The sequence below is a fragment of the Ylistrum balloti genome, unplaced genomic scaffold (genome assembly GCF_031769215.1).
Source record: "Ylistrum balloti isolate Yb309-2 unplaced genomic scaffold, AGI_CSIRO_Ybal_v1 Utg369960, whole genome shotgun sequence".
Classification (NCBI taxonomy): Eukaryota; Metazoa; Mollusca; class Bivalvia; order Pectinida; family Pectinidae; genus Ylistrum; species Ylistrum balloti.
The window spans coordinates 249,786-268,537 of record NW_026782058.1 but is presented as its reverse complement, the minus strand read 5'-3'; the positions used below and the strand labels follow the sequence as shown (position 1 = coordinate 268,537).

The 18,752-nt window shown below is 33.3% G+C and overlaps 1 protein-coding gene across 2 annotated transcripts; it reads left to right on the top strand.

The window, feature by feature from the left end:
* The first annotated feature begins 324 nt into the window (after window positions 1-324).
* Window positions 325-17,494, top strand: LOC132547536 (KH domain-containing protein akap-1-like). 2 transcript variants are annotated; one of them, XM_060211300.1, is made up of 9 exons: window positions 325-417; window positions 1,829-2,930; window positions 3,458-3,686; window positions 4,309-4,454; window positions 7,713-7,893; window positions 8,601-8,748; window positions 9,224-9,291; window positions 9,969-10,105; window positions 10,424-17,494. In XM_060211300.1, the coding sequence occupies exons 2-9, from the start codon at window positions 1,851-1,853 to the stop codon at window positions 10,487-10,489; spliced, it is 2,055 nt and encodes a 684-aa protein (XP_060067283.1). In that variant the 5' UTR covers window positions 325-417; window positions 1,829-1,850; the 3' UTR covers window positions 10,490-17,494. The 2 variants fall into 2 exon arrangements, with proteins under 2 accessions (XP_060067283.1, XP_060067282.1); XM_060211299.1 differs by having other exon boundaries at window positions 7,695-7,893.
* Window positions 17,495-18,752: the final 1,258 nt, after the last annotated feature.

Below are 18,752 nucleotides of genomic sequence, written 5' to 3'. Positions count from 1 at the left end.
CCTACCGCCGTTCTTATTAACATAAATAATCCAGATAATATACGAAATCATCAATACCACGGAAACCACAAATCTGTTAAAGCATATGGGAAACGAATTTTGTGTTATTTTGGAATAAAATATTTATTGAAGTAAAAGGAAAGTAAATAAATAAGTATATAAATTTTCATATCGAAAGTGGGTTGATTTCATCATGCGTATTGATATTTTCTCGAGGTGCCCCTGAAAAGTAGTGCTTTTTTAAAATCTCGTCATATCTCGTTGTCTACGTGACCTTGAAAACACTGAAGAAACGGTACAGAAACATCAAGAAGCACGTGTGTCTAGGAAGGTTTTCTGAAAACACGGTGATTTGTTGATTTGACACTCATCACATCATACAAACATTAATGCAATATTCGGCCGCATATTGCAAAGGTATTGTTTAAAATGTAGCTAAGTATGATATTGCTGCATGTGGTAGGAATTGTTCTTAACCAATTCCGTCGTGTTGCGCGCTTCAAAATGGTAAACATGCCGTTTTGTCGAGGTCGCACGAACGCGTTGTAGGAGACTGCGCTGTCAACCTTACTTCTTTTTAATCTTAACTCAAAATAATTCTCTTAATCTACCATTAATAAATATTCACGCCAAAACCATAGTCTCGATGTCGCGAAAGTTTCGAATGACGCATTTGCGTATACACACAGCATGTTCGTCATTGAACAGCCTATCATAGCTAGAACTCTGAATTTACTCAACCTTCAGAATATGCTTTCGCATATGACTTTACCCAATTTGTCTTGTTGCCATCTTTGACTAATTTAAGACAGTCTTGAACAAAATATTTACCCGTTGAATGTAATGTTTATTGCATAATGTCACCGTTACGTAAGTATTTATTTCTCTCAATATGATGTTGGACAATGCTGTTAAATGTTATTTTCGCTTGTATCCACGTGTAAGTGAACATTGTCGGTAGTCAAGAGAAAGGTCACATAGACGGATGGTCATTAAGAACAGACTCTGCTTGGTTTTCAAAATAGATCAAATACTTTAAATGGTGCAATGTTTAATCCTATATCGGTATGTGTCCATAATAGTTGTGCAATGCATTTAAAACTTAGTATTACAACAGTTGTGTCATCATATAAATTCGACAAAAGACTATGAAATCAATATAGCTTCAATAGATCTAGTAATATGGACAAATAACTTTGTATGCCATTGAAGTTGAATTGTATTGATTTTTTTGAAAGATGGAAGGTGGGGGTATCAATGAGATATTTAATTTTTGTAATAAATCTGGCAGATTAGAAAACTTTACTTATCTTCAGCATATTTTCATAGTTTCAAATGTCCCTGTGTAGCCCTGGTAAAATACTAGGCACAATATACCACTCAGCTAGGGAGAACGTCTCTTTATCTTGATTGGTTGAGCGTCAGACTAGTAAGCCAGAGGTCCCGGGTTCGATTCCTAGCGGAGGCATTGAGATGAGAAATGACCTCTGTTACACCTGAATTATGAATGACTAGGAGCAGTGTTAGGTTAGTGCTTCATGTAAATGATTTGAAACCTTGAACATAGAACCACTTGTCAATGAGGTAATGAACCCAATCTGGTTCCAATATTTCTTCAAGAAAAGAAGTCTTAAACCCTGAACTTAAATCATGAAGCACAGGACTAGACCACCAAATGTTGTGAGAAAAGCAAAATCAATGGCAGCATAAATATTTTTTTTCCAAAAACATGTTTGTTCTTAATCGTTCCAAAATTTTTCTTAAGTCATTAGTTCACTATATTTGCAAGTTTAATAGTGAGCTACATGTATTCTGATCTATATTACAGAGTCACCGTGGCTGATAGATGAATGATGGCTAACTTGAAGGTGATAGTTGGATGCTCTGTTTCATTCTTTGGCTTACTATGGCTGTTCTTATGGAAGAGATCTCCGAAACAAAAACCACCATCTGATTCAAATGAGAATGAGGACAGTGTTAACCAGTCTGAAGGTTCACACAGAAAACTACCCAGTGTTGGTTCTAAGAATAATCTGCCTGATGTAGTTCACCAAAGTACAGAGTCCTCAGGGACTGAACAAGAGGTTGTCTTTGAAAAGATTGTACCAAATATTGAGGAAGTGCTACAGACAGGGAGCAGTAAATTAGGTGAGAGCTGTAGCTTTGAAACCCAACCTGCTGATGTACATCAGAATTGTGTGGAGGCACAGATATTGCCTGTGCAGGAAGAGGTGCTTACATCCTCTTCCAATGTTGTCACTCACACCAAAGGAAAGACAGAGTCTTCTGAGTTTGACATGCTTTGCAATGGAGATAATAACAGGTTTTCAACCTCAGAATACAATTCTACTCAGATTGCGGGAAATGATGAAAACCAACATGAGAATCCTGTCATGAACGAGGCATTCATAACATCAGATATTGGAGACAGCATATTAAATAAGTATAGTGAAAAAACAGTGGATTCTACACCTGATGTATCTCTTTCTACCTCAACCTTTGCTGAACCACTGCTAGAATCAACTAAACTAGACACAACATCCTGTGAAAATGAGCAAAGCATGAAAATAGAATGTTCTGTGCCTTTGTCTGCAGAAAATAACATTACGCTCCGTAAAAACCACTTGAATGGTAAAAAAGCCATTGACAATGAAAAAGACCAGAATGAATCTGTGAAAAACAGTGACGTTTCAGAATTAGACTTCATGTTGAATGATGTGAACAGTAATCATGGTGATCAAATGACCAGTAGTTGGTCTTCTGAGGTAGAGAGTTGTGATAATGTTGATAAACAGAAAGACATTGAACACTGTGAGGGAGATAACTCTAACCCAATAAACTCACCAGACCCAGCTGGTCAGTCATCATCCAAAACTGAAAGTGAAACTAGTGCTCATGGGTCAGACTCCAACACCTCAAACTGTGATAGTGTAAGTTGATGTTAAGTGGCTACAGGAAGTTTGTGAAAAAAATATATTACAAAAATTTTTAAAAAAAATTTGCTTAAATGCAAATCATATACAAAAATTAACAATATCTGGTAAAACTGTGATAAATGTTCTATGAATCCAATAACATTGTGCTAATTACAACATTTTTATATATATAATTGGATAATGATCAATGTGTGGTTCAATGTTCCAGACCTGAAGTTGTTTTCATTTTTCAAGAAGCGGAGATAAAAATTAATTTTTGCTGTGATGGTTGTGTCCTTCTGCAGGACACTTAAACTTAACTGTCCTTGATAGCATGCAATGGGCATCTTCTTTATTGTAAATGCATTACAGACATTAGCTACAAATATCAGTACTGATATTTGTATTTCAGTTAAAACCAAACGTCATGAGAAAAGACAAAATTGGAAGCTGGCCATTTAAAGTACTGTGCAAGTGAAGGCACTGATTGATGAAATTGAAATTTCATATTCATGTGTATGATGTTTTTTTTATATTTGCAGGTTTCAAGTAATTGTAGTAGTCGAGCCTCCAGTATAGTAGAAGGTTCAAACAAGTCTAACGGTTCCAAAAAAAAACAGTCCTATGAGTTCCACTTTCCTTCACAATTCTGTGGACGTTTGATTGGTAAATATGGGAAAAACATCCAACAACTTAAGGAACGATCCGGGGCCAACATATCTCTGAGTAATCACCCATACACACCGGACTTCCAAATCTGTCTTGTTGAAGGTTTGTAAAATTAAAATTGTTTATACTTTTTCAGATGAAAAATTGAACACTGTAATACTTTTGTTACAACACTGAATAAGTTGTAGCACATGCCCTTTGGACCTTTTGAATTTTTTCAATCCTATTTCATGGGTAGTCACTCAAGGTGCTACAAATACCACCCACTTTTATTTAATTTTGTGTGTGGGCAACATTCCATGGCTTCTAATACAAATCCTATGGTATAGCTGTTAAAATATGGTGCACAATATCCCAACATGATCACTGGTAAGAGACAAACCAAAAGTGTTACATTTCAAGCGGCTGAGAATGGGTCAAAATGATGAAATATTTCGAAAATCCTGTTTTAAATTTGCATAACCTTAAAACAGTATTGTAGTGAAAAACCTTAATTGCATTTATCGAGGATTATTCATATTTTGATTTAAAATTTTATTATCGAGAGCTCTAAGCATTTGAATATCAGAAAATATTCCTAAAATTATTTATTCTTTATGTATTTCATAACCATACCAAGTAGGCAAGTACAGATTCATTAGAGTTCTTGGATAAAGTAGAAAAAGTTGTACACTTATTTGAAAATCTATTTTCCTAATGTAAATAAAAAAGATTTTGGTTTCAGGTACTCAGAAACAGATAGATGATGCACTAAAGGTAATAGGCAGAAAATTCCCAGAGGTTGACTTGACGGCAATAGGAGCTGAAGTTGAGAGCGAGTCTGAGCCCAGCACTAATGGCAAACCCTTATTGATGCCAGATATAATGCAGGTACTTGGAAAATCTTTTCTGCTGATATAGGGCTATTGTAGTCAGGAGTTTCCATTATAAACGCCCAACTTTAGTTGTGAAATCCTGCTTGAATTGTCTCATGACTCCTGTATATTTTGATGACGGGTAGAAAATTGACAGACCATCAACAAGCTATATGTAATTATCAAAAAGACTTGGAGAATAGAATTTAGGAAAGGGATTCTCATGTGAATCATTTCAATTAATTCACTGATTTCCAACTTGATTGCTTGAGAAATATTTTTCAAAAATTCTTTTCATAGGTATAACCTATTTCCAACATACATGATATATCATTTCATGATGTATAGAATTACTTGACAGCCATATCTAAAAAAAAAAATATTTTTCTCGATCATATCTAAATCAGGAAACCCAGAATTGATATTTGTATCCCTTTGTCGTTTTGTGAAATGTCAATCAAGGCAAGGTTCTTGTTTCCTGGTTAGTCCATAGAATGTCAGCCACAGTATACCTTTACTTGTACTGTAGTCTTCTTGCTTAGATTTCTACTGCACGGCTTTATACTTCTGCATGACACCTTCCTTGTTACTTTGCAAATTTAGAGCATCACTTTCTTGCACGAATCTCCAAAATGATCAGTAGATTTAGAAAACTTTAAATACAGATCAAGAATGTGCTGGTTTGAAAAGTTCTCATTGATGTATTAGTCCCTAGAGCCTTGAGTCTATTATAGGGAAGCAATGTAATAGCTTCATGAATGCAGATGCTTGTTAATTATCATTATTATTACCTTTGTGCAATTTACCTTATGGATGGTGAAATGAATTTACTTATTTATACATCATGTATATTTGGAAAAGTAAGTTTTGCATGATTAAATTTTGAAGGTCATTTGTAAGGTTAAATGTCAATGGTCACATATCACCACTTTCATAAAAATCATCCAATGATAATACTTCTTTATAATGTTTTTTTCCCACATTTTGTTTGATTTTGGTACAGATGATATGTAAAAAAAATTGTAAAAAACCTTTTGTTTTAAAGTTTGTATTGCTGCCAGTATAGTTGTCTTTAACCTCCTTTAGAACTACCAGAAATAGTCTGTAGATATAAACAGTATGCAGAATTAATTATAAGTGTTATTTACGCATGCTTTCATAATATTTAGTGTCCTAGAGTACATTTATAGTCTAGAATAGATATGTAGTCTGTTGTTTCCTTGTAACAGTAGATCTAACTTGCCATATACAGTAGAATATTTGTAGTCCATGTAAATACTGTAGAAAATTAGTAAAATAGTAAATTTAACATTAGTTACTTATCCTTGTGAACTGTAAAACAAGTTTTATTTAAGGATGTACCCTTGTTTTCATAGAAATCATTTCACAAAATGTGGTTCTCAATAGTCGAAATGTCAAGGGATTTAAATTTAGCTATATGCCACTTTTAAAAATTAATTGTTCAGATTAGAACTCTTTGAGAACAACAATCTTTGCACAGTTTGTTTAGAAGACAGAATATTTACTTACAATGATTATAAGCTGTCTGATTTTGTTCAAAAATATGTTTTCTAAGATGTCTACTGTAATTATCTTTCACCTAGTGGTCAGATCCTGTTTACATTATAGTGTAATGTTTGATGAAACTGCATGCAGGAAATATGGCAGTATAATAAAATTATACTCCACACTATTCACATTGCACGTAAGGCACCTAAAAATGCTCACATATTTCTTGCTTTCAGTTTCACTTTGTGTCTAATTTTGATGATTCAAAATTGAAAGAAATGCTTTCCTAAAATGAGTTTTTGCCATAGAGAAAATAGTCTCCCTGAATTTAAACCATTCTTAGTTTTTGGATGTTATGGAAAAATCCAAGTTTCTGCTGTTGCTGGATGTTTCAGTATATTTTAAATACTCAATGTTAAATGTATTCTCCACAGCCCCAAGTCCTGTGGTCTCAGTGTCTGCTCCATATCTTTATATGAAACCTTCGAAAGTACTAAAATGATAGCTGATTGCTCCCACAACTAATTCTTATGAATGGCTGTGGATCAGTTTTATAATTTCATGTGCCATTCCAAACAATTTAGTTATGCTTCAAGTTATCAGAATGCAATTTTGTATACAAGTTTTTGGTCAAAAGTTACACACCAAGTTCGCTTCTTGGCAGTCTGTAACCCTTTTTGGCAGTGATATGTCCCTTTGAACTTGGAAAATTTCTCAGGAATATTGTTTTGCGCAGATTTCCCTTTATGCTTGGAGTTATATAAATGAAATTTGGTATAACAACTTTATGGTTGTACGTTGCACATCCAGTTTGATTTCTGGGTGACTGTGACACTTTATGCAGGCGACACATACAGTTCAGACGAACTCTTGTTTCAATAAGAGAACACTCCATACTTTCCTTCAGTGTGAAAACAAATGCTACTAAATGAAGGTACTTTACAATGGCAAAAAACTACATTTGGGATAGCGTTTAGGCCAAATATGAAGAAATACTTGTGTTTCCATTTGACACTGGTTTTTGTTAGAACCAAATTAAAATCTTTTCTAAGCGGTGTCAGGAAGCACATGTCTTTCTTACCTGGCCTCACTACAAGTGTGAATATAGATCTTTAGCATGAGATTAAATCACCTTTATTCCTATATGCCTTCTGATTACTAACACTAATCAAATCTTCACCTGCTAATGCATCCAAGCAAATGCATGACTACAGCCCTCATAACTGATTCTGTTGTGGATATTGTACCAATATTAAAATAATTTTTTGAGGGGAAATATTTACAATCTTTAGGATAATGATTAACATGAACTTTGGATAAGTTAAAGATTCGAATTTGAAAAGACCTGTAACATGATAGAATAAAAATTTTGAAAGATTGAAAAAAAAAGAAGAAGGTAGAAACAGATGCATTGTACCCAGTTCAGTTTAAATAGCAGTTTGGTCAAATATAATGTGTAATTCAGTCACATTGTAACAGGGTATAAAGACCAGGATTTTGACATCATTTCTGTTTATAACTTCACTTCTGAAATTCATATCGGTATAAATAGGATAAAAGAATTCTTCAGGTTATGTTTAAGAACCAGTGAATAAAAATCTTGTAAGTTATAACCAATCCACAAGATGTCAGTTATGGAGTCTGTAGGAAAGTGCCACAAGCAGGCGGTGAAGGTATGAAGATGACATGCTGTGGACTTACAGGGACTTCAATGCATTTTTGACATTTTATACTGAAAAGAAAACAGGTGTGCGTCTCCTTTCAGCTCAACCTCCCTGAGGGCGTGTCCATCGACGTGGTGGTGTCTAGTATTGTAGACGCAGGACATGTGTTTGTACAACAGCATACCCATCCTTCCTTCCCTTCATTGGAGCGACTCAATCAGTTTATGATAGCTTGTTACACACAAGATGGAATTGTGCCACAGCTCCCACGACCACTAGAGGGTAAGTCATTATTTCATGGATACTAACATTAAGATCTAACATTAAGATAATGTGTGATGGAATACTGTAATGACAGTCATCATCTCATTAATTTGACATTTCAGTTCTATCAAAGTCAAACAAGCAAATGCACTGTTTTATTTCATTTGGACATAGTAGAATGCTTCATTGTCCATAACAAACTGTTAAAGTCTGCAAACTTAGATTTGCTGTTAGGCTTTGTTGTAATGCTGTATCAACAGTAGTAGAAAAATTGCTTGGTCATATTTTGTCTATAAAAGAAATTTTTTTCTCATCACTATATTCAAAAGTTGCCTGCTTTAATGAAGATATGAAAAATGTCTTCATTGTGTTTAGATAGATAAGGCAGTGTTTTCTTTTGAAATTATTTTCAATAATAAGTAGGATTACGAGGCAAAAAGATTTCTGGTCCTTATGTCCAGCAACACAGACAGTGAAAAAAAGGAACGTGTGTAATTACTGTGCTTGATATCTTAAAATTGAAAAACCATAAAAGTACTTGATAAATAATAGTTGTATAATGTCACTGTGAAGTCATGAATCTTGTTAGATTATGATGGTCATTGGGCAAGATTAATGAGTTGAAAATTACACTTTACCATCTGATGTCACATGATTGTATGGATATTGAAATTCTGCCTGCAGTATGATATACTGTTTCTGAAATTAGTTTGTTTCTAATCCAGTTGGAGTGATATGTTCTGCGCCAATGCTGAATGGATGGTATAGAGCCCAGATCACGGCTGTGTATGATGATACAGATGAATGTGATATCAAATATGTTGATTACGGAGGATTTTCACGTGTTCCAGGCTGCACACTCCGCCAAATCAGGTGAAAACTTTCATTGGATCTGTATCCATTTGTCATCATAAACAAACATAATTCAACGAGAATCTTAATCTATCTCCTTTCATGCTGGCGGTATTGCACTAAAATATGATTGTGCTAAATGCAGTTTCAGCAACTGATTATATAGTAATTGCTCATCATTTGAAGTTGCCAAAAAACGTTAATGTTCAGGGCTCTCGATCTGCCAGATTTGGGGCCGATATTCAACCCCATTCCCAATGCAAAATAGTATCTTTTTTCCCCCAATTTAGACCCCAAGTTCTCCCAATTCTAAGGAAAACACCATTATTTTTCCCAATTCTAAGGGCCCCAGGCCCCAGTCCTAAAATGGGGTGTGAGAGCCCTGATGCTACCCTGCAGACACTTGATTAAGTACATACATTATTCTATGAAACACTGTCTACAAATCTGTATGACATATTATACACTTCTTAACTTCTGTTTGTTATTGTTGTAGGAGTGACTTCATGACATTACCTTTCCAAGCTGTAGAATGCTACATGGCTAACATCACTCCAATTCAAGGTATACTATTATCCTCTTAAGTAATGTGTTTGTAACTATTAGCAGAATACTGTCGGATCAAAAACACGCAGAGATCAAAAAATAAAATCATTATACTCTTTTCAGGATTTGGTTTTATGTACTGTAAAATAAAAAGAATAACCTCATTTTCTTGGTAAATTGACTTATAAACCTAATCACCTGTCACACAATACCTTCACTATTTGCATTGAAATGATGCGGATTAAAAGAAGTGTAATACAGCCCTTCAATATTTATTAGTAGAAACCATTATAAATAAAAAAAACAGTCATATATTTCATTCTAGGACTTGAGATACAAATTCAAACCAGCCTGATCAAGCAAACGTTGAAATTTACATAGACTAGTACATTATGAACCCAACTGCCATAACAACTTGTTGCACCAGGGTCACTTTTGATTGACAAACAAGCTTTTTTTTTTTGCATTTTTGATGTCTTAAAAACCTTTGAATATCAAAGTTGATTATAAAAAAATATCTTGTATGCTTTTGTACTGTTACTGCTAGAGATAACAGCTTGGATTTTTCTGGTTTTTTCTGAAGCAATGTATATGCTTGTCTATGGTGAATTGTATATGTCTATTGATGTAAACTTTTAAAGGTTTAGAGTATTTGTAAAACTATAGGTTATATTTTTTATATGTACTGTTAATAGAAGAAGAATACTTCAGCTCAGAAGCTGCAGCCACACTAGAAGAGCTCACACAAGGGAAGTTACTCCAAGCGCAGATAGTTGGTCGCAGCGAAGACGGCACTCCTTATATCCATATATATCAAATAGCAGGAGAGAAGGTTGGTTTTTCTCAGAACTTGTTTATTTTGTTTAAATTTATCTATGTATCTGCATTGTATTTCGACAATAAAGTGTGACTATTATCAGTATTTTAAAAAGTAATGACTGGGTAAAAAAAAAAAGACTTAAATAATTTTATGGAGACTTCCATGTTTATACTTTGTAGTATTAAATGGGTTACCTCCCTTTTAACAATGAGCAAAACAGTGCTTATAGCTTTGGACCATTTCATTACATCTAATTATTAATTTGACGTCACAGCTGATATTTATGGATCTATATCTATAATGTTAACGATACATTGCTAATACTTGCAGGTGTTATTTGTGAACAGAGAGTTAGTGAACAGAGGTGTGACTCGCTGGATAGAACTAATGTCATGAGAGACACCTGTGATGCTAGACTGATCCTATATAAGAGGCACCCTTGCTTTATTTCTAATAAGGTCATTCTTACATCTGGTGACCCAGGGCTGAACATTGAGGTCTCTAATTGCTCCCCAGCAAATCTACTAGACTGATGATAATTCTGAATGACAGATATTGAAAATGTCTGCTGATGTCAAGTACATTTACATGTTTTTAACCTTTGATAACATCACATATTGGAATCAGAATTGTTGATGTTTTATCTTTACTTGTAGAATTTGCTCTGTTGATAGTGCAAAGATTGATGGATATTGAACTAAAGGACAAATGTGGTATTGCATTTAGAAAAGTTTACCTATGTCACTATGGAAGGCCTTGGCATTAACTAATTTGTGGTATTCTAGCTAGCAAAGCATAACAGAATCTGAAAATTTTCTTATGGTATAGACAATTTATTATTAATCACTAAGACCATCAGGACGTCAATGCTGGACAATTCAGCATGATATAAGAAAGTGACCCTTGACCTTTAAATTTATGAGAAAAATGTCCTATATGTTTACAGAGTAGGTCTCCTAGAAAACTGTCCACACTATTTACTAAGTTTTGTCAAACTAGAGCTACAAATGGGGAGATAGACATATTAATCAGTTGATCAATGTTTCCATCTGGCCTGAAGTGTTGAATACAAAGATCATTACTCTTGAGACAAGTTAGATACAGGCCACTGAAGTTCACAGTGTCTGTCTGTGAAGAAGGTGTTGTTTCCACTTGAATTATTCCACCTGGAACGGGTAAGACATTACCATGAAAGATAGACTGACAGAAAGTGAACAGTTAGGAGAAGAACGACCTGCAGTGATATAGGAACAGCCAGTGATTTTATCTTGATATGTTACAGTCTTAAGGCCTAACCATGCTCCTTAACCTAAGTGCTACACATCCTGCCTTTAAGTATAAAAACCTCAGATATTCAGTCTAAATCCTTTATCATGAGAAGTACAATTAGTAGGAGGTGGCATGAATTCAGTTTTATTTTGGTGATGTATCACTCTGGTATTGAAGATAATTTATTAATTCATTTTTGCAATTTTTTGAGCGTTTTGGTTTTAATTTAATGCTCTTGTAGGTACTGGTATAAAATGCTAGGAGTTATTCAAGAAGTATTGATATTGTTGCAGCAACTACTTAAGTTTAAACTTCACCACCTACAAGTGTATTACGAAGTGCACATAAAGTAACTGTTGTGTTTTTATGTGGCCTGTTTTATGTTATTCATCATGCAATATCAAATTTTATATTCTGCAAAGATGTTATCGAGCCATGTGTTGTGTCTGTTATGGATGTTCCCATATAAGGTAATGTAGGTTAGTGTTTGAATAAATAATTATTGTTGATTAACTTTTTTTATGTTTGATTCCAAATAATCCTGATTAAAGTATTAATTATAGTATGATTGCTATATATACCAAATGTTTATTGAAATATGTGTTGTATATTTGAGTTTAAGTTATGTGATATTAAAGAGATGTCTTTAATTGAGAAAAAGTTTTTATGAAGAAGCATGGAAGGTTTCCCTCTGTTATACATACACATACAAGGTGATAATTATAAGGTTATGAATATTTTTTAAGACTAAACAAAGGCTCTTTAGATCAAATAAAATTGCTAGTTATGTTAATTATCTATATATAAACAATTGAAAATTGTATCTTTATTTTCAAAATGCATAATAATTATCTGTGGATAATTTAGTGAGAATTGTAGATATGGAACCACAATTTTCCTTGATGTATTGAAATTTTTTGGAGAAGACCTCAACCTTGCTTAATTTGATAATTTGTAGAATAGTATTAGTAACCATGTGTGGATTGTCACAAATCTATTCACCAGTACCAGGTACTGGTGCTACTTTAAGATGGCAAGTTATTTATATATTGAAATCAGTGAAATATATATCTCAAAAAGACTTAAATACAGATAGCTCTTAGTCTCATAAAAAGATCCCCGTAAATCTGACGGACCTTTAGGTAGCTGAGTATGTCATGTTACTATCTCTTTGAGGGGAAGAACTGAGATTACTTCTGTAACTGCCATTTCACTCAAATACCTGGTAGGTACTAGCACATAACTGCTCGTCCTAAAAGTTAAAAAAAAATACTGCCTGTATTCATCTTATTTCATGTGTATTGTGTTCAGACAAAGCAGTGTTAACATTGTAAAACATCTCCAATTCAATTGAATTTTTTCTTGATAAAGATACCTAATGTTAAGGGAAGAATGAAAAAACAAGTAAGGACTTCAGTTTGGTTTACATCATTATCAAAAATTATGTAACATTTACTTGTGTTTAGTATATTCATACTTCTACTAATATTTTCATTTTTTATATTAGTGCTATTTAATGCTAGGTGGGGTTTTTTTTCATGCCAACATATTTCACCAGTGAAATATTCATTGACATTTTCCCATGAATTTGGCAAGAAAAAAAAGAATTATTTATATTTAAGTATTGAAAAAAAAGAAGAAAAATCCCTTTTTATGATTGTTCATTAACGCCTACAGATTTTTTTAAGGGGGAATTTAGGTACTGAAAAATACACATACAATCATATTATTCCCTACTGAAGTGATTAACGAAGATATATAAGGAAACTATTCATCCTCATAACTGAAGATAATTTAATAGACTAGAGACGTTCACTGTAATAATTACAGTAATTCACGGCGCAAAATATATAACATGATTTACAAGTTCTTTGCTGCATTTTTTTTGCTTGCTTTTACATGTTAAAGTCATTGATCTGATTGCCATCAGTACTAGTCTATAATGAAATGTTGCCATATCTATGATCTCGGTACAATGACCCTGTCCTCCATATTTTTATCCTTACACATACTCCCAACTAAACAAATACCACTGCTGAACAAGAGAGAATTCAATCTATTGATAGGCCAATGGAGATCTTCAAAAACACAAAATGTCTATTGCTGCAAACGTGTGCTATTTTGAAGTTATTGAAATTTTACTTTTCCCCTCACCTGTGCATTTCATTTTGTACAACATGAACATATAAAAGTATTTTAAAGAAGTTGGATTATGTCCCTTTACGACTTTTCTGTTTGATGCTTGTTTTCATGTTTGGCTTATTTCTCAGGACCCATTCAGATATTGATCGTCTGATTTTTACCTACCAATACATGTTATTCAGTATCCGTGTTTGGCACTTGTTTTAGATTTATCAAAGGATTTATGTTTGGAAAAATCTAAGTCATGGATTTTCAAACTTGCTTTGTTCAGTGTTTAAGGAATTAAACATTCCTTATTCAGATATTGATGGATTAAAAATTGTTCTCTTAAAGCGGTAATAATGTATGTAAAACTTGTTGAATATATAAAAGAATGAAAGAAAATTGCTAGGAACAAAGATATGATAGAGAGTTACTTAACTATTCAGTAGACTGTAAAATTTTGAATTTTTCCTGCACAGGAATGCCTTGTTTATCTTATAATGCTACTCGGACAAGCTGCCAAAGATCAATTTAATTTTATACAATTTTCACTTTAGGTGGGGTTTTTTTTATATGTGCTGTGGCATTGAAATGCCTGGTGCTTTATTAGTGTGACATAATTGCTACACTTCACCATTGGAAAAATGTAGTATGTAAACATTTTCACAGAATGAAAATAGACATTATTATAAAAGTATACACAAATAGCAACCATTTTGTGCCCTGCCTTGCCCTTTCAATCATCCTCCTCAGCTTTGACTTTCCATTAGCAAGGAAATCTAAACAAAATGATCAATCTACAGATAGTTGCTTTTTGTTGAACATTGCATTGTATGAAGTCGACTTTATCTGAAAGGATCAGTGATCCATTGAATCACATAGTATAAACCTGTTAGAAGATAATTTGCAGTATTAGCTTATGTTGGCCAGAGTTCATTTTCATTCAGAAAATAAGTGTTAGCACAGCTTTATACTGTTGTTTTGTGCTTTTGAGAATTCCAATAACTGATTTTTTATCTTCTTTTTTTTTTTCATTTTTTTAAGGATTTTAGTATTTTGCATTGTCTCAAACACATACCACGATCCTGGTAGTTGAACAAGAGAATTTATATGATAATATTTGACAGTGAAAGTGCTAATAGTATTAATATTATAGAGCATTTTATTGCTTGTTTATACACGGTAGCATGATCCATATTGTCTCATTCACTTGTATTTTTATTGTTGTTTAATAATGTTCTTTATGTTATAGTTCAATTGTACATGTGTATTTTTTGTTTTGTTTTGTTTCTATTTGTGCGAGAGAAATTTGTTTGCCAATAGGATTCTTGACAGCTAGGTAAGCTGATACTGAAGATACATTTATCATCTAAGGTTTCCAAGGAATAACACAAGACTGATCAAACTGACTATGGTGAATAAAGATACAGAAAGCTATCCTGGACTTTATGGGTGACTGTGTTTCAGAAAGTTATATCTATACACTTAATTAAAAAATACATATCTTATTTCAGTGCAATATCAATTTTTGGAAAATTTATCAATTATAAATTAGCACGTCCACAATTACTGCTATATAAACAGAAAACATAATCTGCGTTGAATATAATTTTTTTTTTAGCACAATATTGTTATAATGGGAAGACAAGATAACCGCTGAAATAAGACTACCACTAAAACAAGTACCTTTACAGTAAATTGTAGTAGAGTTATAACATTTCTCGAACTTGCCATTTTGTACTTTTGAAGAATTCTCAATATGATACAGTCCCATGACAATGACTGTTTATTGATATAGAAGAATTTTAAAAGTCACTTGATAATGACAATTCCTTGAGTAGCTGTCCCACATATCAGGTCAATATATAACTGTTACAAGACTCAAAGGATTTGTTGAAGGACTTGTATAAACTTAAAGACAGAATGATATTGTCAGCTACCATGATCAGCCCTAGTTCTATCCATTGATAAACATACTTACCATAATACAACCTGAGGTCACAATGACAAATAGGTATCAAATATACTCGTACATGGACAACTCTGTCCCATCTTTTTACTAGTTGTTTCAAACCTTTGTTATCTTACCTTACAACTATCCAAGGACATGTACAATTGAAGCTGTAAAGAATGAAATACAGGTCGCATACTTCTACATCAGATGATTTTAGTTGGGCGAGTGGTGAATTTGATTTAGTTTGAACATCTGTAAGAGTGATTTTTTGCGTTTGTATGAGTGAGTTTTCTGAGTAATTGTTCTGTAGTTAAGGCAGTGTTATTAGATGCTATAGTTGTTTTACAGTTGTTAATACACCTTTCATATCACTGGTGCACTAGTTGACCTTTTCATAAGTCTGGAGATTAAGAAAGTGAAGAAAAAAATTAATATGACTTACATCAATAACAGTATTTAAAAATAAAAAAATGTATATTAATACTAAGCTGTAAAGTGTTTATGATTTGAAACAGTTTTTGGTGACTACTTGAATTGATGTGGAAGTAAATCCAAGTTCAACCAGTATGTATTGCTGTTGAATAGTATTACCAACAGTGTCCAGGTCTGTCATTATGCTTAACATTTCTTGTTATCACTTTTTATTGAGCAGTACCAAGATTTCATACATATGTAACCTTCAATCTTCAGTTGTACCCTTTAAATTATGGGACTGATAAGGGGGAAAATGGCCGACAGACAATAATCTAAGACTAGGCAGTTAAATATTTTCAGAATTTTCTAACAGAAATGTTCAAATTTCATGTAATTAAAGCAAAAGCAAAGGAAGGAAGGGAAAGGTCCAACTTTTAAATAACAAGTAAAGATCAAGCAATGATGGCACCGTCCTTTTGGTTATTGTCTGGTAGGAAGTCCATCCCATGATGTTGAGGTGTGATGTAAATATGATTTCTCTTAAGGTGATCAGTATTAGAAGGCAGTAACCATGGTAACAGAGTTAAATTGCATTGTTGGGGTAATATGTACGAGATATTTATGTTTTGCACTGTTTACCAATTAATAATGTGGGATTTTATAATCACATTAAATATCAGTATTTCATTTCCGTTATATATATTTGTATGTTTGGTTTCATTTCCTAAAATGAGCTATTTTGGTTTCAGTGCTAGAAATTTGGCCATCTAAAATTTTGGGTTTGTTAATATGCATAAACAGAAAGAATGATTTATGCAAAGAGTGACTTTTTTGCAATCAAATATTTCCAAAGTTTTGTTATTTTATTGATGCGGGATAGATTCAATATGATTGTTTAGCATAGCTGATGCATTTGACCCTCTGCCATGGGGAGGGAGTTCTGATACAAGTGCTTGCATGTTCCCCATTAGTGGAAGATAGATATCCATGTAATACAATCCAGTATACAGTTAGCCTGGGACAGAGGCCTATTTAGGGTACTGCAATACCTAGACAACATTCAACATGCCAAATATTTTACCTTTTCACTGTGTACAATATTTACAAACAGAAATCAGATCTCTTATTTCACACTCCTGACAGATGTTGCTTAACATTTAGCTTTGATGTTACCAATATTTTGTTTTGTAGAAAATGTTACTGTTGTAATAATTACCAAAACTCAAACACGATTCTGCTATCCTGTAACTTCATTATGGGCTTATCTCCCCTTGGATTGATGATTTTAATGTATGGTTGAAGATCATTCTGATACCACAATCCCATGTTGTGTCATTGTGTACTGGTCTCTCGCTCTAAAACCCTAATTTCGCTGTCATCCTTGTAGATTTGCTAGATGTTTTGTGTCTCAGGAATACCAGTGCTGTCAAAATAGCAAGCCATACATGTAAATCTAGAGAAGTAGTGCTGTACAGACCAGAGAGAACCTTCTAATATATATTTTTTCAGAACAGTGGGTGTACATATAGATCAGAATCATATACTTTTTATGTCTTTGGGTTCTTGTATCACTTGTCAAGTTGATAGTATAGAGATTTTAAAATCTCAGTTTTAATAAATTTTTGTTTGAATGTCTCGAACTGAATGGTTTGTTTTCTGTGTTTTAAAGACATGAAGAGGTTACTCCAGTATATGTGTACCAACTGTATGGAGAAGTCTTCTGGAAGGTCTTAATATACTATAGATGCTGCAAATTACACTAGTATAATGTCACGGGAATTTTGGGACGTGATTTGATTTTTTTTATCATTAAATATGGAAAGTGAAAGTAGAATAAACCATTTCATAATATCATATGCTTGATTTAAAAATAAACAAAAAATAGCATAAACTACTGCCTTAAAATTAATTATTTGTTTTTTCCCAGGTTTTCAATGAAACGCCTTATATAATGGTTTATTCTCCTTTAACTTGCTTTATTTAAGTTAGATGTTCCATCATTTCCACAAGGACCTGTGATAGTTATCTAGAAAGCTTTTTATCCGGGTCCACATTTACAGTTGTGATGATATTGAATTATGAAATTCCGGAGAGATAAAAAAGATCTTCAGCTTTTCTTAGTACCTGAAAATGGATAATGCCATATAAAGACTCGAAAAAATCAGCATTTTTGAAGATTTTCTGTTTTCAGATAAACTTCCCAATTTACGAAAGTAAAAAGAAATGTTAACACAGCTCTCCAAATTGACATCATCCGTCATCGTTTAATATATCAGTTTTATTAGCAGAATCCAGAGTAGATGAATTTGTAAGATCTTGCTCTGGAAATACACTTCCCATTTTGAGATGGCGGACTTATTGAATGGTCACTGATACCTCCACGTCTGGCATATATTTTCTAATTAACACAGCTTCCCCTTGGCTTCTTGTTTGAAACTGTCACTGCATTTGAACCCATCAATGTACCATGGTGAAAGATCACTTAGTTGCATGCAATTCTGTTGCAGGAACGAAATTTTTCCATTTACATCTTGAATCTTGGAAGGTAAACATTTCGAGCGTTGCACAAAATGATTTGATTATAACATTAACAAAATATATATTTCCAAAGTCGATTTCACAGAGTCCGATATCAAACCGAGGTTATCTGAAGCCAATGAAATTTAAGCATTCTCAAGCAGTTATTAATTAGCAGTTATGTCTTGCTTAGCTCATTCAAAATCAAACCAGCAGCACCAATAACAGAGAAACAAGATATATCAGGGCACTTCAAATTCGCTAGAGAAATTTAAACAGACACCATAGTTTGTATGACGTCGTTGATGTCGAAAACTTTGTCAATAGTAAAGATTATTTCCAAGGTGTCGAAACGCGAACCTTTTCCAGTAAATTACTATT